Source organism: Chiloscyllium plagiosum, chromosome 11, assembly GCF_004010195.1.
Source record: "Chiloscyllium plagiosum isolate BGI_BamShark_2017 chromosome 11, ASM401019v2, whole genome shotgun sequence".
NCBI lineage: Eukaryota > Metazoa > Chordata > Chondrichthyes > Orectolobiformes > Hemiscylliidae > Chiloscyllium > Chiloscyllium plagiosum.
The window spans coordinates 59,697,605-59,714,949 of NC_057720.1; the positions used below are offsets into that span (position 1 = coordinate 59,697,605).

Below are 17,345 nucleotides of genomic sequence, written 5' to 3' on the forward strand. Positions count from 1 at the left end.
CTGGAGATCAAAGTTGAAACTTTATTGCTGGAACAGCACAGCGGGTCAGGCAGCATCCAGGGCACAGGAGATTCGACGTTTCGGGCACAGGCCCTACTTCAGGAATGAGATGATCTGCTCATTCCTGAAGAAGGGCCTGTGCCCAAAACGTCGAATCTCCTGTTCCCTGGATGCTGCCTGACCTGCTGTGCTGTTCCAGCAATAAAGTTTCAACTTTTATCTCCAGCATCTGCAGACCTCACTTTCTCCTGAATCATGGAGTAGGCTTGAAATGCATTATAGCCTCCTGCTGCTCGCATTTTTAAGGAAGATAAGCTTTGCCACCTTGCTAGGGGGTGTTATTAAGATCCACTGGGCCAATTGCATCAGTGAGAGAATCTGATTTACCTCTTGCTAGACAGACATTAGGGTAGAAAGTGAGGTCTGCAGATGCTGGAGATCAGAGCTGGAAATGTGTTGCTGGAAAAGCAGCAGGTCAGGCAGCATCCAGGGAACAGGAGAATCGACGTTTCGGGCATAAGTCCTTCTTCAGACATTAGGGTGTCAATACAGTTCTACCCTGATTCATCTTCCAGCTGATGTATTAAAATAAGAATTAAATGAATAAAGGATCTATTTTGTGCCGTATTGAATTTGATTTACATTATACAATAAATACAAAGGAGGAATAATGTGCAGGAGCCGTGAGGCTTCTTTGACCATCATTTTTTGTGTAAGTGTATTGTGATGGTATTGAGCTATACAGATGTTTGCATTTCATTGTTTTTCTGTTGCAACTATTTTAAACCTCCATGATCAGTTTAGTCTGATTTGCTAATACCAGCGTCATTTGCAAAGACTATTTTAAACTGTAATTGCAAAGTATGGCCCTATAGATGTTACCAAGCAAAAATGATGAACAGAGAAAGACCGAAATGATGTGTGGCTTTGAGGGGAACTCGCAGGTGATAGTATTCCTGTGTTAGCAGTTTTTGGGAAGATTTGTAGTTCAGATTGATGATAAGTATGTAAGTTAGCTCACTGAGCTGGAAGATTTCTTTTCAGATATTTTGTCACCATACTAGGTAACATCAGTGAGAGTCCCTAGTGAAGCGCTGGTATGTCCCGCCCCACTTTTATAGGTTTCTTAAGGTGGATACTGAAGGTAGATAGGATCTAAATTGATGTGTTTATTGATGGAATTCTGGTTAGAATGCTATGCCTATAAGAATTCTCATGCATGTCATTGTTTCGCCTGTCCTTGGGTGTGTGTATTGTCCCAGTCAAAGTGGTGTCCTTCTTTGTCTGTATGTATGGAAACTAGTGAAAGTGGGTCATGTGTTTTGGTGGCTAGTTTGTGATGGTGTATCCTGGTGGCAAGTTTCCTGCTTGTTTGTCCAGTGTGCTTTTTACACTTCTTGCATGGTATCTTGTAAATGACGTTAGTTTTGCTGTTAGTATCTAATGGATCCTTTAGTTTCACTAGTCACTGTTTTAAGTGTGTTGGTAGGTTTGTGGGCTACCATGATGCCAAGGGATCTGAGTAGTCTGGAAGTCATTTCTGATATGTCTTTGATGTAAGGTAATGTGGCTATAGTTTTTGGTTGCATTGTGTGTGCTTGTTTGGGTTTGTTTCTGAGAAATCAGCAGATTGTGTTTATTGGGTATATGTTTTTCTTGAAAATATTGTGGAGAGATTTTTCTTCTTTTTGTAGTTCTTGGGAGCTTGAGTGTGATGTAGCTCATTGAAATAATGTCTTGATGCAGCTCTGTTTGTGGATGTTGGGATGATTGCTTCTGAAGTTAAGTATTTGGTCTGTTTGTTTTTCTGCAGACGCTGGTTTGAAGTTCTCTGTTAACTGTATGTTCAACTGTCACATCTAGGAATGGGAGTCTGTTGTTGTTCTCTAGTGTGAATTTTATGCCTGTCAGGATATTGTAGTCTGTGTTCTTCCTGGTTCTTCTAAGGGCTAGAGTCATGGGCGGCATGGTGGTTCAGTGGTTAGCACTGCTGCCTCACAGCACCAGGGTCCCAGGTGACTGTCTGTGTGGGTTCCCTCCGGGTGCTCTGGTTTCCTCCCACAGTCCAAAGATGTACAGGTCAGGTGAATTGGCCATGCTAAATTGTCCATAGTGTTGGTTGCATCAGTCAGAGGAAAATGGGTCTGGGTGGGTTACTCTTCGGAGGGTCGGTGTGGACTTGTTGGGCCGAAGGGCCTGTTTCCGCACTGTAGGGAATCAAGTCTAATCAGATGTACAGCATGGAAACCGACCCTTCGGTCCAACTCGTCCATGCCGACCAGATATCCCAACCCAATCTAGTCCCACCTGCCAGCATCAGCCCATATCCCTCTAAACCTTTACTATTCATATACCCATCCAGATGCCTTTTAAATGTTACAAATTGTACCAGCCTCCACCACTTCCCCTGGCATCTCATTCCATGCACGTACCACTCTCTGTGTGAGAAAGTTGCCCCTTGGGTCTCTCTCATATTTGTTTCAGGAACTATTTCCATTCCTTTCTCCCTTGTGTTTTTCCACATTCTGTGTTATCAATACTATTCCCCTCAACTACTCCCTGTGACAGCAAGTTCCAAATTCCCCCACTCTCCAAATTTCTAATGGGACAGGTTTCATACCAATGGCCCTGAGTTCTGGTCTCCTCTAAAAGCTGGTGCACCTTCATAAGCCTATCCCTTGATCACTTCAAAGATTTGGGTACACTGGGAGCTGAGTAAGGTGCCATACCTGAGGTTGCGGACTGGACCTGGAAAGGGGCTTGGTTGGCCCGTGGGAAATTTCCAACATTAGCTGAGCCTCAGCCACTAAACGGGCTGAAGCCTGGGAAACCCAGATGTAGAGGACACATGTTTGACATTTGTTATGGGGAAGGAATCTTGGTATCTTGCTGCAGTGCATCTTGTAATTAGTGCACACTGTGACCATTGTAGAGCGAGTGAATGTTTAAGCTAGTGTCTAGGATGCTGGTCAAGCGGGATACTTTGGCTTGAATGATGTTAAGCGTCTTGCAAGTGGAAAATATTTAATTACACTCTTAACTCATAGTGTGAATGATGGGTAGGCTTTGGAGGTCAAGAGGTGTGTTACTGCCTGCAGAATCCCCTGCTTGTGACCTGCTTTTGTAGCCATGGTAATTATATGCTGGTCCACTTAAGTCTCTAGTCAATGGTAATCCCAGAATGTTAATAATTGGGGATGCAGCTGTGGTTACGTCAAGGAAAGATATTTTGCTTACCTCAGGTTGTTGCCTGGCACTGTGTGATGCGAATGTTATTTACCACTCATCAATTCCATTCTAAATGTTATCCAGTCTTGGGTGCTTTTCCTCTGTTGTAAGGTAGAAGTATTTCTTTAGTTCCATAAACCGAAATCACTTATTTATTTCAGATACCCAGACAGTGTGTGTGGAGCTATATTGTTTTTGAAATTTTGACCATAGTAATAGTACCAATACTGTCACAACAATGGGGAACACCAGCAGTGACCGTATGGGAACAGATCGCCATGGAGGATCCAAGTCCCACCGAAGTGATAGCATGGGATCTTCACCATCATCAAAAGAGAATGAACGTCCTAAAATCATGGTGGACAGCACAGATGACCCCAATATTTTTCATACACAAGACTCAAAGGTACAGTATGAAACTATACTAATTTCTAGCCTAATAAGTATACAGTCTCCTTCATGTAAGAAAAAAAGTTTGTAAACTGAGTTGTTGAAAGTGTTGACTTGTACTATAACGGATGTTTTTTTATAATATGTATAAAAATATATATTTGTACAAAGACATAGCAAAATTATCCTTAGAGACACCAAGTTTAAAGCCTTGCCTCAGTAATGGTCTATCCTATTTAAAAAGATTATTGGTTCAAGCGCCATTTCAGAGATTTGAGCACATAGTCTAACCTGACATTTCAATGCAGTACTATAGGAGGTGTCATCTTTTGGGTAAGATGTTAAACTGAGGCCATGATTGCCCCTTTCAGGTGGGCATAATAGGTCCAATTGATCTAATCTTTTGTAAGGGCAAGGAGTTCTCTGGACACCTAGTGTCCTTCATTCTAGTAGAGATCATTATTACTATTTATGGATTCTTTCTGTTTACAAGCTTGTTGTGAGTTTGCAACAATAGTGACTATAATTCAAAAATGCACCTCTTTCCTCCTGCTTTTTGAGAAGTTGCAAGGATCTTGTTATGTCTACTTAAGCTCATGCACACTACCATGAAATTTCAACTATTTCTTGTTATGCTGAGTAAGGATTTTTAGTCAATGTTTGTAGTAAAGTAGTTAAATATTATTTTGACACAATGTACTTGGGATTTTACACTGAGACTTGTAGACCAAGAAGGTGCCCAGTTGAATCCATGGCCTGTGCTAAATTAGCTAATTTCCTCATGGCGCTGTTTGATTGGCCACAATTGACATTTGTGTTGCTCTTTGAGTGAGTTTAAAAACAAAACTCTGGTTTTTATACTAATTTGTAACCCATGGATCTTGCTGAATGGTACTTGACACCGAGTAAGAATGAAATCAGCTTGGCTGAGTGGTGCCCATGTTCAAACAATTCACCAGATATGAGGAGTGGCTACCTGAATAAGTGCTCATGGAATTGTAAAGTGGTGTAAATTACTCACAGCTAATTTGTCTTGAGAAAAATAAAATTATATTACAAAATTTATATTTTCGTAAAACTGAATTATTATATCATGTAAATTATATAACAGAAAATATGGGGGATGATAAGTAAGTTTACCTGTGATGACACGAAGATTGGTCAAGTGGTTGACAGTAAGGAAGATGGTCTTAGGTTACAGGAGGGTACAGAAGGATTGGGAACATCAATGGCAGATGAAATTTAACTCTGGTAAATGTGAGATGATGCACTTTAGATAAAATAAGAAAACAAGGGAGTACTTTATGAACTGTGGGACACTAGGAAGCTCAGAGGGATCTTGGAGTGCTTGTCCACAGATTTCTGAAAACGGCAGAACAGGATTATAAGATAGCTAAGAAGGCATGCGGGACACTTGCCTTTATCAGTCATGCATAATTAATTTTTAATTTAAAAAATACTTTATTCATAAAAAAGTCTGTGTGTGTGTGTGTGTTTGTGTTCTGTCCAGTAGCATATTAAGGAAACAAACGAGCATTGGAGTTTGACTGTATCCAAGCAAACTGAAGACATTTCTTACAAGCGTTTGAGGCACTACAGAGTCCAATAACGGAGCGGACCCCTATTTAACTTCAGCAGGAAGACCTCAGATGGTGGTGTTTACCATTGCGTCTTAGTGGGAATGGGCAGGGATGGGATGGGGGGTGTTGCGGTGAGGACTGCACCAAGATGTTACCTGGAATGGAGTAGTTTAGCTATGAAGAGAGGCTGCATAAGCGAGTATTGTTTTCTTTAGAATAGAGAACGCTGAGGGGACCTGATTGATGTGTATAAGATTATGAAGTGCATGGACAGTGTGAACAGAAACTATCTGTTCACCTCAGTAGAAAGGTCCATAATGAGGAGTCATAGGAAAATGTGAAGGTGTTTGTTTTGAAAGGGAGAAGAAAAGAGCAGATTATTAATTAAATGGAGAGAAACACTGTAGAAAGCTGCAACTCAAACAGACTTGGAGTACTTGTACATGAAACAGAGAAAGCTAGCACACAGCTGCAGCAGTTAATCAGGAAGGCTAATGGGATATTGGCTTTTATTTCAAGGGGTTTGGAGTATGAGTCGAAGTTGTACTGCAAACATGCAAGGTGCTGGTGAGACCACATCCAAAGTACTGTAAGCCATTTTGGCCTCCTTATTTAGGGAAATATTTTATTTCATTGGAGACAGTTCAGGGAAGGTTCATTAGGATGATTCCTAGTATGGAGGGATTAACTTATGAACAAAGACTAAACATTTTGGGACTCTACTAACTGGAGTTCAGACGAGGTGATCTCATTGAGCCCCTTAAGAATACTAAATGTTTCAACAGGATAGATGCTGAGAGGTTGTTTCCACTCATGGGACAGTCTAGGACTAGAGGGCATAGTCTCAGGATAAAGGGGAACCAGTTTAAGACTGAGATGAGGAGGAATTTCTTCTCTGAGGGTTGTGTGTCTTTGGAACTCCTTGTCACAGTGCTTTGGAGGCAAAACTTTATGTATGTTTAAGGCTGACATAAGTTCTTGATCAATAGGAGAATCAAAGTTTATGAGGAAAGGGCAGTAAAGTGAACATGAAGAATATTAATTTGGCCAGGACCATATTGAATGGTGAAACAATCTTATGGAGCCAAACTGCCTATGTTTTTTCTGATTTCTTATGGACCTTAAGGTGAAATGCAGGCAGTTTAGAGGGGAAATAAAGGACTTTTTTTTTCACCGAGAGGGGGTGGGAATCTGGAATGCACTGCCTGCAAGAGCAGTTGAGCAAGAAACCTCATAGCTATTAAAAAAAATACTTGATGAGTACTTGATGTCATAACATTCAAGGGTTGTGGGCCAAATGACTGATAATGCAATTAGTGTAGATATTGTCAGTGCAGACTTGATGGGCCTAAGGTCCTCTTCTGTACTGTATGATTCTATTATTTATCAGGCAGTCCAGTTGACTCCTTTTAGCAGTTTGTAAGTCTAACATTAATTTAGTAACACAACTGAAAATTGTAACTAGCAAAAACAGAAAGATTGAACACAGTGGGACCTTTTTTTCCAGGAAATAGATGAGGGGTGACCTAATAAAGAGCTTGACGATTATGGAAGGGTTCAGCTAGGTAGACATTAGGGAAGATATTTTCACTGCGGAGTGTAAAATGGCACAAATATTCTAGTGGAATTCCAAAGTATTTATTGAGAGTGTGGTTAGAATTTATGAGGAATTGTAGTTGAAATGAATAACGTTAAAACAGTTAAGACGTAGTCAGTAGAGCATGAGACTCTTAATCTCAGGGTCGTGGGTTCAAGCCCCATGTTGGACGATACGCTACCTTGATGTTGTGAAACTTGAAAGGGTTCAGAAAAGATTTACAAGGATGTTGCCAGGATTGGAGGATTTGAGCTATCGGCAGAGGCTAAGCAGGCTGGGGCTGTTTTCCCTGGAGTGTCGGAGGTTGAGGGGTGACCTTATAGAGGTTTACAAAATTGTGAGGGGCATGGGTAGAATAAATAGATAAAGTCTTTTCTCTGGGGTCGGGGAGTCCAGAACTAGAGGGCATAGGTTTAGGGTGAAAGGGGAAAGATATAAAAGAGACCTAAGGGGCAACTTTTTCACATAGAGGGTGGAACGTGTATGGAATGAGCTGCCAGAGGAAGTGGTGGAGGCTGGTACAATTGCAACATTTAAAAAGCATTTGGATGGATATATGAATAGGAAGAGTTTGGAGGGATATGGGCCAGGTGCTGGCAGGTGGGACTAGATTGGGTTGGGATATCTGGTCAGCATGGACAGTTTGGACCAAAGGGTCTGTTTCCATACTGTACATCTCTATGACTCTATGATGTAATGACATTTTAAAAAAAAGATTGATTAAAGAGGTTTGTGTGGAACATAAGCACCACCTGGATTGTTTGTGCTAAATGGTCAGTTTCTGTGTTGCACTTTCTATGTCAAAACTGTAATTAATTGGTGGAATCGTTCACCCATTCCATTCAACTATATAAACTTATAATTATCATGAATTGTGTGTGATACATCTAGGCAGGGTCCAATTTATTTATCAAAAAGAGAAATTGAAGAATGAAGCAAAGTAAGCTACATTCTGCCATTTAAATACAGGAAACACTTATTAGAAATTAATTGAACATGTGAAAAATCAAAATATTGAGAGATATAGTGCAAGATTCATGAAGTGCAAAACTGCAGATAATTCAATTTTTTTTCAGACAGTTGACAAAATACACAACTTTCGATGCTGAAATGTCTGATCAGAATCCAACTGTCCTCCTCAGTTATAGAGGAATAGATGTGTCTGTTCTTTTACTTTTTGTTGTCCATTTTTTGGATTTCTAAGTTAAAAACACTTAACAATATTAGCTATAATATCGAACAGGCAATAGTATATCTTGGAGAGAAGAGATGTGAATGTTGTTTTTTTTTATTTTAACCTAATGCATTTGTAGATTTGTTTTTGTGCTAAAAGAGAATCAGCAATTGGTGCTATGATGTGTTCTGTCTTGAGCATTAAGCAACTCCCAAATTTGATGGGAGATGAAAATAACATATGTTCATCGTAAAGGGAAGTTTTTTTTTACATGCTTTTCTAATGATGATCGAGAAATGCCTCTTTTTAAAAAGTGTATTTTTTAATTTTATTTTGCAGTATTACTTGGGTGTGGCGTGGGGGGGGGGGGGAATTGAGATTTGATAAAGGTATTTGTTAAACCATTTAATTAAATGATTAAGTCAACATTTGTAGGATGTCTGTTTTGTCATATTGTTGGATTGTATAACTTTATGTATCTAATATGCACACAAATGGAGAATTACAGATGTTGCACTTTTTAAGAGTGAATGTAAAAATACATAAGAAAGTCAGTTTAACTGTTTGATCTTTCAGCTGGAAAGCTAATAAAGACAGTATCCAAGATAAAAGTAATAGTCCCTTGGACAACATGGATTAATTCAAAAAGCCAGCGTGCATTTATGAAGGGTTTAGTTAAACTGAGTTTTTGATGAAGTAATAACAAGACTTGATGAGGCTTATAACCCATAACCCTTACTGATTCCCTTATTGATTAAATATTTGTCTAATTCAGCTTTGAATATACTTCTAAGGATATATTTTAAAGTGCCAGATAACAAGCTTGAGAGCAAATGTAGAGCTTGTGTAATAAAGGTGATAGTGGTAGCATTTCTGTGAAGTTTTCTGCAGAAAGAAACAGTCAATGCTTGTCTTTTGAGCTGGAGGAATATAAAAAATTACATATTTATGGTTCCACAAAGATCAGTATTAGAATCGTTATTTTTTCTGTGTTAAAGATGTAAACTTCAAAGTTCTGGACAAATTTCAAAGTTTATAAAATAAACAAAAATTGTAAGCATTGTGAACTGTAATGGCTATTGCTTAACCACAGGAGACGTGGCAGATTAAATTTAAGACTGAGAAACATCAACTGGTACACTTTGGTAGGAAGAATGAAAATGAGCAATGCAGCATAAAGTATACAATTCTAAAGGGTTTGCAGAAACTGAGGGAACTTGAGTTTTACGTGCAGGTATCTTTTAAAGTGACAAGGCAAGTTGAGAAAGCTGTTAGTAAGAATACTGGATATGGGTCTTGATAAATAGAGGCTTGGTGTACAAAAACACCCTCATTTCTCATCGCTACTCCTTAGTAAAACTTTGAAAGCATTGTAAAGGATACATAAAAGATAGGGATCAGAGTCTTCAATTTCAGGTTGTACCTCTGTAAACTAGTATCAACAGGACTTGGCCTTTGAGACCAAACAATTTGCTGGATTCTGGGAGGTTACATGATCAGTGTCTTCAATGGGCTGCTGGCCTGTGACATCACTTGCCACTGTGATCGAAGCCCAGGATGTGGCCTGTTGCCTACTGCCTATCGTAATCTTGGGCAACAAAATTCCAGAGAAGGATGAAGTGTTGGAATTGAGAAAAGACAATTTCAAGGAGGCACTTCGGAATTCCATGAGCTTCTGGTGGAGTTCTGTGAGTAATGAGGAGGGGATATAATCAGTACACTGATTATGAAATTGGATAAAGAGTGGAGCTGGAAAAAGCACAGCAGGTCAGGCAGCATCAGAGGAGAAGAGAAGTCAATGTTTCAAATTGGAACTTTTTATCAGGCTTGGGGGAGGGGAAAGGGCCTGAGAAATAAATAAGGGGGGTGGGGTTGGGGGAAAGGTGGGTGGAATGATAGGTGGATACAGGAAGGAGGTGGTTGTGATTGGTCAGTGGGAAGGATGGAGTGGAAACTCCACCCTTTATCCGATTTAACTCTCTAGCATCTGCAGTTCTCACTATCTCCAAGTCGCTAATTAGGAAATCCAGTCTGTTAACTAGCAGTGAACTGCCTGATACTAAGTGCTAACTTTTAAAAAAGAACTTTGCTACTGTGCTGTAGGGAATGAGATGGAGGCATCTTAAACTAAATATTCTCTGGTTGCTGGAGCAGTGTGTTGGTTAAGGGAAATACAATATGACCATGGATATACTGGTGAAGTTCGGACTGTCCTCCTTGGAGGAAAAGTTTGAGATGAGAACTGTACAGAGAAATGGCCCTATTGGCAGATAGGTTGAGAATCAAAGATTATGAATATAAGTAATTGACATTATAACTGAAGCCAGTATGAGGTGAAATCTATTTTTACACAGTGAGTGTTTGGGAGCTGGAAGGCTCTGCCTCAGAATGTTGTTAAGGTATGGCTTTCAAAAGAGTTCGAGAATTATCTGAAGAGAAGATTTGCAGTATTATATTGACAAAGTGGATGAATTGATTTATTGTCACATGTATTTTGTCACAAAAGACAGTGAAAAGTGTTGTATATTGTTGCTACCTTTAAACACAGAAAAGGAGACAAAAACTTAGAATATCAACTAGAAAAATAAAGAAATAAAGTTCAAGTTTTCAACCCCTCTTGTTAAGTGCTCAGTCATGGGCCTGGATTGGCCAGTCATGACTCCCCTTGCCGTGCTGCCAGAACAAGTATTGCCACTCTTCAGTGCCATCTCACCTCCGCTGATATTGCTGCCACATGAGTCCTTGCTGGACCTTGCCAAAGCAACCACAACTGATGCTGCCAGGTCCCACATAGTCCCAAACCCAACCTGTCAAGAGTCTGCTCAGAGTCCACCTCACCTATGCAGCCACTGCTGATGCCACCGGGTCTCATATTGGGCCCAAACTCACCTTCACTGCCAATCCACGAATCGGTGCTGGATGCAGTTGCAGCGGGCCACCAAACTCACCTTCGCTGTAGCAGCCATGAATCAGTGCTGGGCTCACCTTGTTAGTGCAGAAGCTGCTGGAAACCCATACTCGCCACTGATACCATTGCCACGACGGAGCTCTTCATGAGGTAAAGAAAAAGAAGAAGAACCATGAGAAAAGAGGGAAAAAAAGAAAAGAAAAACGGGCAAGCCCTGAGCTCAAAAGCTCTATTCTGCCGTCATCTTGAATTAGAACTAGTCAAAGTTGCTCTTGCAGTGTACTGGCATAGGCAGGCAAAACTGCCACCTCCTTGGCTGTAACCATTCTGTGTTTAAAACAAAAACTTTCTTTTCCTTTGTGTGCTAAGTTCACCCTCTTCGCTAACCGTTTAATTTAACTATCTAGTTACCGAGAAACCACTGTTTTACTGCTACCATATGATTCTATAGAAATTGTAGTTTTAATGCTGTTTACTTCTGTGTGTAACTTTCTTCAAGTTTCCCCTTCTCAATGTTTATTTTGATATTGTAGCCTCTCACTGATAAGGAATTTGTATCCTGGCAACCTGATGTAGACGAATCTGTAAAATTTCCTAAGCAAGCTCGTCCCACTGTTATTCGCTGGGTGGGTGGCGGGAAAGAAGTGTTCATATCTGGATCCTTCAACAACTGGCATACCAAGATTCCACTTATTAAAAGGTAAATATGTGCAGTTTACAACTTGCTGAGAATCTACCTCATAGTAGAAGAAACAAACTTCATGGTTCTTGAGCCTCAGTGAAGGTTCCTATTTCAAAGCTGCATTGAGGTTCATTTTAATTTTGGTAAATTTTTCAATTTAATTTAATCCAACAACATGATTTGAAGTTTGAAGCAAAAGTATTGAGAAATTGGATTTCCATTCGCAGATTATGTTTCTCACCCTGTTACAATATATTGCAGTTGTGTAAGTCTAGAAAACTGGATGAAGGTTGTGACCAGCAAAATGCAAAAGAGCTACAAGTCTGTTTGGAAGTATTATTAAAATAGAGTATGATACTTCACAGCTTAATAATATGAATGTTCATAAGCTTTCCACTTATTTAAAGTGCATTATTCCTAATATGTAGAATGAATGTGGATCATTTGATGCCTGTAGAGAATTGAAGTGCATAGGTTTGAATCAATGATAGGATAACAGTAAGTGCCAATGTATCTTCCACAATGGTAGAATGAGTACAGTGATCTACCCTACCTCTGATAAAATGTGACCACACAGTACATCTTCCTCAACTGGCTGAGACTCCTCCAATGCCAAATTCTGGATCTCCATAACCTCTGTTGTACACAGTCATATCGTCGTGTCTCTAAGCATGGATTAAATTGATGTAATTAATCAAAGGGGTGTGACTGCATCCTGAAACACATTATCCACGTCTCTGTCCCTCTCCCTGAAATGTGGTAGTGTCTGCAGTTCATCAACTCTGTGCCACAGTTCTTTGAGCAGTCAATATTTGATGCACGTATACTTAACTGTATTTCGCTCTGGTGTTAACTACCTCTCACATACTACATTTCTATTCTCTTTAACTAATTAATTTGGATGGATAATATTTTAAAGATATATTTCTTAACAGAACGCTTCAGCTATAATAGTCTCCTGTTTTAAATCAGTTGTCATACAAAATACACGGAAGAAATGCCCACCATTACCCACCCACCTACTTCTTTTCTGTGGTGTTTCAATTCAACTCTTACAGGAAGAAACAAGTTGAAGAGTTTCTGTGACCCTGGTTTTCACTTCAAGCCATCACTGTCCTTCTCATACAGGGTCTATCTTCCCTTTATGGTGTAGCTGACCAGTTCTGTCACATTGTTTGAGAGGCTATTGATTCCACTGTCTCTCCTACTCTTCATGAAGCCAGTATCCCTGCTTTTGCTCACTCTTCATGAATCTGCCATCCCCTCCCTTTCTCATGCTGTTTCAGAAGCACTAGATTCTCTCTATGGCTCAGGCTCAAAAGATCAAAATCAAATTTTCATCTTAAAAATATTCATTTCTGTATGAAACTTCACATTTTCCATCAAGCATGATAAAATGTGTTTGCAAGAAACAAATTGTAATAATATAGGATTTCTTATTAATAGCTGTTTAATCCATAACATCATATAAAGGGTTTTGGTTCTGTCTTGCCCTTTTAAAGTGCAGTCCAGAAGTAAACCGTGATGAAACATGCCCACTCTGCTCCACAAATGTTAATGGTAAGAAACTGAATGGTGTCATCTGTACTTAGAACTGAATTTCTATGTTGATGCTATAATAAACTGAAGGAAATTGAGAAAACCAAAAAAAAGGTTTCATAATGAACTGATGGATAGTAAATTTAGTATTTGTATATTTTTTTACAGCCATAATGACTTTATTGCTATTCTTGATCTACCAGAAGGGGAACACCAATACAAATTTTTTGTAGATGGGCAGTGGGCTCATGATCCTGCAGAGGTAAGTATGCCATTAATTTAACATGAACTTAAGCATGGAACTTGAGAGCTTGTATTTGTAAGCTTCAATGTAATAAATAAGGGAGAAAAAACAAATTGGATAAGCATTCATGTTACATATATGATAAATTAGGCTGTTTTTCTTATGCCACTTCTCTAAGTTTTGAGGAAAGTCGACAACTTAACATGCCATTCGTATTCACACACTTTCAATGAGGTCGCTGTATTGCATCAAAGCAGGGACTCAAATGGACTTTCCCCTGCCTTACTGGGTCATTTAGGCCATAAATAATAATCCTGCTACTGCTGGATACTACCAAGCATACTCTGTTTCGATCCAGAACGGACCTGATACCTTACTGTTTAAATTCATTAAAAACATATAAAATCATCAGGAAAAGTTCCAAAATATTTACAGTTAAATCTATCGAAGTTGAGAAAAGTATAAGGTCAGTAAAGAATTTTCATTAATGTTTTAAAGTTAGACAAATTTTGACATACTTTGCTTCAATAAGACTGCATTCATCCTAAAATGTATGAAATAGGAACAGAAATTACCATGGAACACTTTAATCCTACTCCGCTATTCAAGATGGCCATGGCTGGTGTTTGTCTCAATTCTACTTTCCAGCCTGTTCTCCATGTTTCTCTGAGACCAAAATTCTGTTTGTAAGCATATTAAAGGCTGAGACAATGAAGAATCTACAATCCCCTGAAATAGAAAATGTTAAAGATTTGCTATTCTCTTAGTGAGCAAACATCCTGATCTCAAACCTATTTGATTAACCCCTTATCCTAAGATGTGCTCCCATTTTTAAGTTCCCTCTGTCATACCTCTTCAGAATATTTGATTGTTTCAACAGGTTCACCTCTCATTCTTACAAACTCTGGAGAATAAAAGCCCAATTTACTTAACCTATCATTACTGACCAACATATTAATCCAAGCAACCAATTGTGTGCTAGCCTTCAAGATAAATATATTCTTTTAGGTATGGAAATACCTTGAAGTCCTCCAAATCTCAGATGTAAACATCCTTGAGCAGATATCTAAGATTAAGGGCGTTTTAATTTAAAGAGGCATCATAATTAATATTTTTACAATTGCACATCTTGATGATACTAATGATACCAATGCTAATGTTTTCGTCTTAAAGGAAAATGATTATTTATCAAAGCCATTGATCATTGAGTATAAATCTTTGACAGACAATAGAGTCATAATGGCACAGTGGGAACAAATTGGCCTGTATATATCCATGCTAGAACACGGTTTAGCATTTTTATCAGTCCCATTTTCCTACTATACTTCTATAGCCCTGCAAATTCATTTCCCACAAGTGCCTATCCCATTTTCTTACGAAATAATTTATCATCTCTTTTTCCACTGTCTGCATGTTCCAGGATATTACCATCACTGCGTAAAAAATGTTCTTTCTAACAATATCCCTGCATCTTCTGCCCAAAACCATAAACCTGTATACCTTAGTCTGTGTAGTCAACTAATAGAGACAGCTTTTCCTACCTGTGCCTGTTTAACTCCTGTATACCTCTATCAAATATTCCCTCAACCTCCTTTGCTACAAGGAGAGGAATGCCAGCTTCTTCCACCTACTCTTGAAGCTAATATCCCTCAATCTTGCAACCATCTGGAAAATCTACTCTGCATTCTCTTAACCTTTTTATGCCACAGTCCAAACATTAGGGGGAAGCTGAACGTTTTCTGTTTCACAATCTGAGTTGAGAGATTTCAGTTAAGTTTTCAGTTGACTTTGCCAGAAATAATTTGCTTAATTAGATCGATTATACATTCTTGGTACCTATTTCCAAATTTCATCTTAATCCAGCCCTGTATTCATAGAGTCATAGAGATGTACAGCACGGAAACAGAGCCTTCGGTCCAACTCGTCCATGCCAACCAGATATCCCAAACCATTCTAGTCTCACCTGCCAGCACGTGGCCATATCCCTCCAAACTCTTCCTATTCATATACCCATCCAGATGCCTTTTAAATGTTGCAATTGTACCAGCCTCCACCACTTCCTCTGGCAGCGCAATCCATATACGTACCACCCTCAGCATGAAAAAGTTGCCCCTTAGGTCTCTTTTATACCTTTCCCCTCTCACTCTAAACTTCAGCCCTCCCACCAATAGGAAGGAGACCGGAATTGCACGCAGTATTCCAAAACTGGCTTAACCAATGTCCTGTACAGCCGCAACATGACCTTCCAACTCCTGTTCTCAATACTCTGACCAATAAAGGAAAGCATACCAAATGCTGCTTTCACTATCCTATCTACCTGCGACTCTACTTTCAAGGAGCTATGAACCTGCACTCCAAGGTCTCTTTGTTCAGCAACACTCCCTAGGACCTTACCATTAAGTGTATAAGTCCTGCTAAGATTTGCTTTCCCAAAATGCAGCATCTCGAATTTATCTAAATTAAACTCCATCTGGCACTTCTCAGCCCATTGGCCCATTGATCAAGATCCCGTTGTAATCTGAGGTAATCTTCATTGTCCACGACACCTCAAATTTTGGTGTCATCTGCAAACTTACTAACTATACCTCCTATGTTCATATCCAAGTCATTTATAAAAGTGACAAAAGATAGTGGACCCAGCACAGATCCTTGTGGCACTCCACTGGTCACAGGCCTCCAGTCTGAAAAACAACCCTCCACCACCACCTGGCTCAAAGGTCTTCTACCTTTGAGCCAGTTCTGTATCCAAATGGCTAGTTTTCCCTGTATTCCATGAGATCTTACCTTGCGAACCAGTCTCCGATGGGGAACTTTGTCGAACGCCTTATTGAAGTCCATATTGATCACGTCCACCGCTCTGCCCTCATGGTTCTCAACTGTACCAGTCTCAGATTGATCTCTTTCCTCAATCTCCCTGGATCTCCCCCCCCCCCATCCCCACCTTAAAAGTTTAAATCCTCCTGAGTAGCTCTAGCAAATCTCCCTGCCAGTATATTAGTTCCCATCCAATTCAGGTACAATCTGTCCTTCTTGCACAGGTTACTTTTACCTCAGAAGAGATTCCAATGAGCCAAAAATGTGAATCCTCCGCCATGCATGCACCTGCTCTATCCTCCTATTTCTACCCTCACTAGCTTGCAGCATGGGAGTAATCCAGATATTACTACTCGAGGATCTCCTTTTTAAATTCCTGCCTAACTCTCTCTATTCCCCCTTCAGAATCTCATCCTTTTCCCTTCCTATGTGATTGGAACCAATGTGTACAATGACCTCCTGCTGGTCCCTCTTTCCCCCTTGAGAACATTCTGCACCCTCTCTGAGACATTCTTGATCCTGGCACCAGAGAGGCAACATACCATTTTGATTTTTTGCTGCTGGCCACAGAAACATCTGTCTGTGCCTCTGGCTAGAGAGTCCCCTGACACAATTAATCTCTTGGAATCCGACATACCCCTCGTTGCATTAGAGCCAGAAACTTGGCAGTTCGTGCTACATTCCCCTGGGAATCCATCACCCCCTACATTTTCCAAAACTGCGTACTTGTTTGAAATAGGGATAGCCACAGAAGACTCCTACAATACCTGCCTGCCTCTCTTACCTTTCCTGGAGTTAACCCATCTATGTGATTGTATCTGCAACTTTTCTCCCTTCCTAATACTGCTATCCATCACATCCCCTTGCTCCTGTAAATTCTTCATTGCCTCTGTCTCTCTAACCAATCCATTCAATCTGATAGGATTTGCAACCAGTGGCATTTATTACAGATATAATCCTCAATAACGCATAAACTCTCCCTTAACTCCCACATCAACAAGAAGAGCATATCACTCTACTGAATGCCATTTTTGCTTCTTTCAATGTACAGACCCAGAAAATAGCAATCTCTTATTCCTCTACAAAACACTCTCCAGGCTAACTTAATACTTAAAAATATAAGCCATAAGTTTAATTAAGGGACATATCTCTTAACACATAATCAAGAAAGAACCCACTCTACTCACTA

General features: G+C 39.7%; 1 protein-coding gene across 3 annotated transcripts in view; it reads left to right on the forward strand.

The window, feature by feature from the left end:
- Positions 1 to 17,345, forward strand: part of LOC122554443 (5'-AMP-activated protein kinase subunit beta-2-like) — a 46,106-nt gene that overhangs the window by 3,569 nt on the left and 25,192 nt on the right. For all 3 annotated transcript variants that reach the window (XR_006312998.1, XM_043699503.1, XM_043699502.1), the window contains 3 exons: positions 3,390 to 3,634; positions 11,411 to 11,577; positions 13,267 to 13,360. Coding sequence is in view for 2 of the 3 variants with exons in the window: in XM_043699503.1 (XP_043555438.1) it covers positions 3,467 to 3,634; positions 11,411 to 11,577; positions 13,267 to 13,360 (429 nt within the window). In the remaining variant the exon portion in view is untranslated. The remainder of the gene's footprint in view (positions 1 to 3,389; positions 3,635 to 11,410; positions 11,578 to 13,266; positions 13,361 to 17,345) is intronic.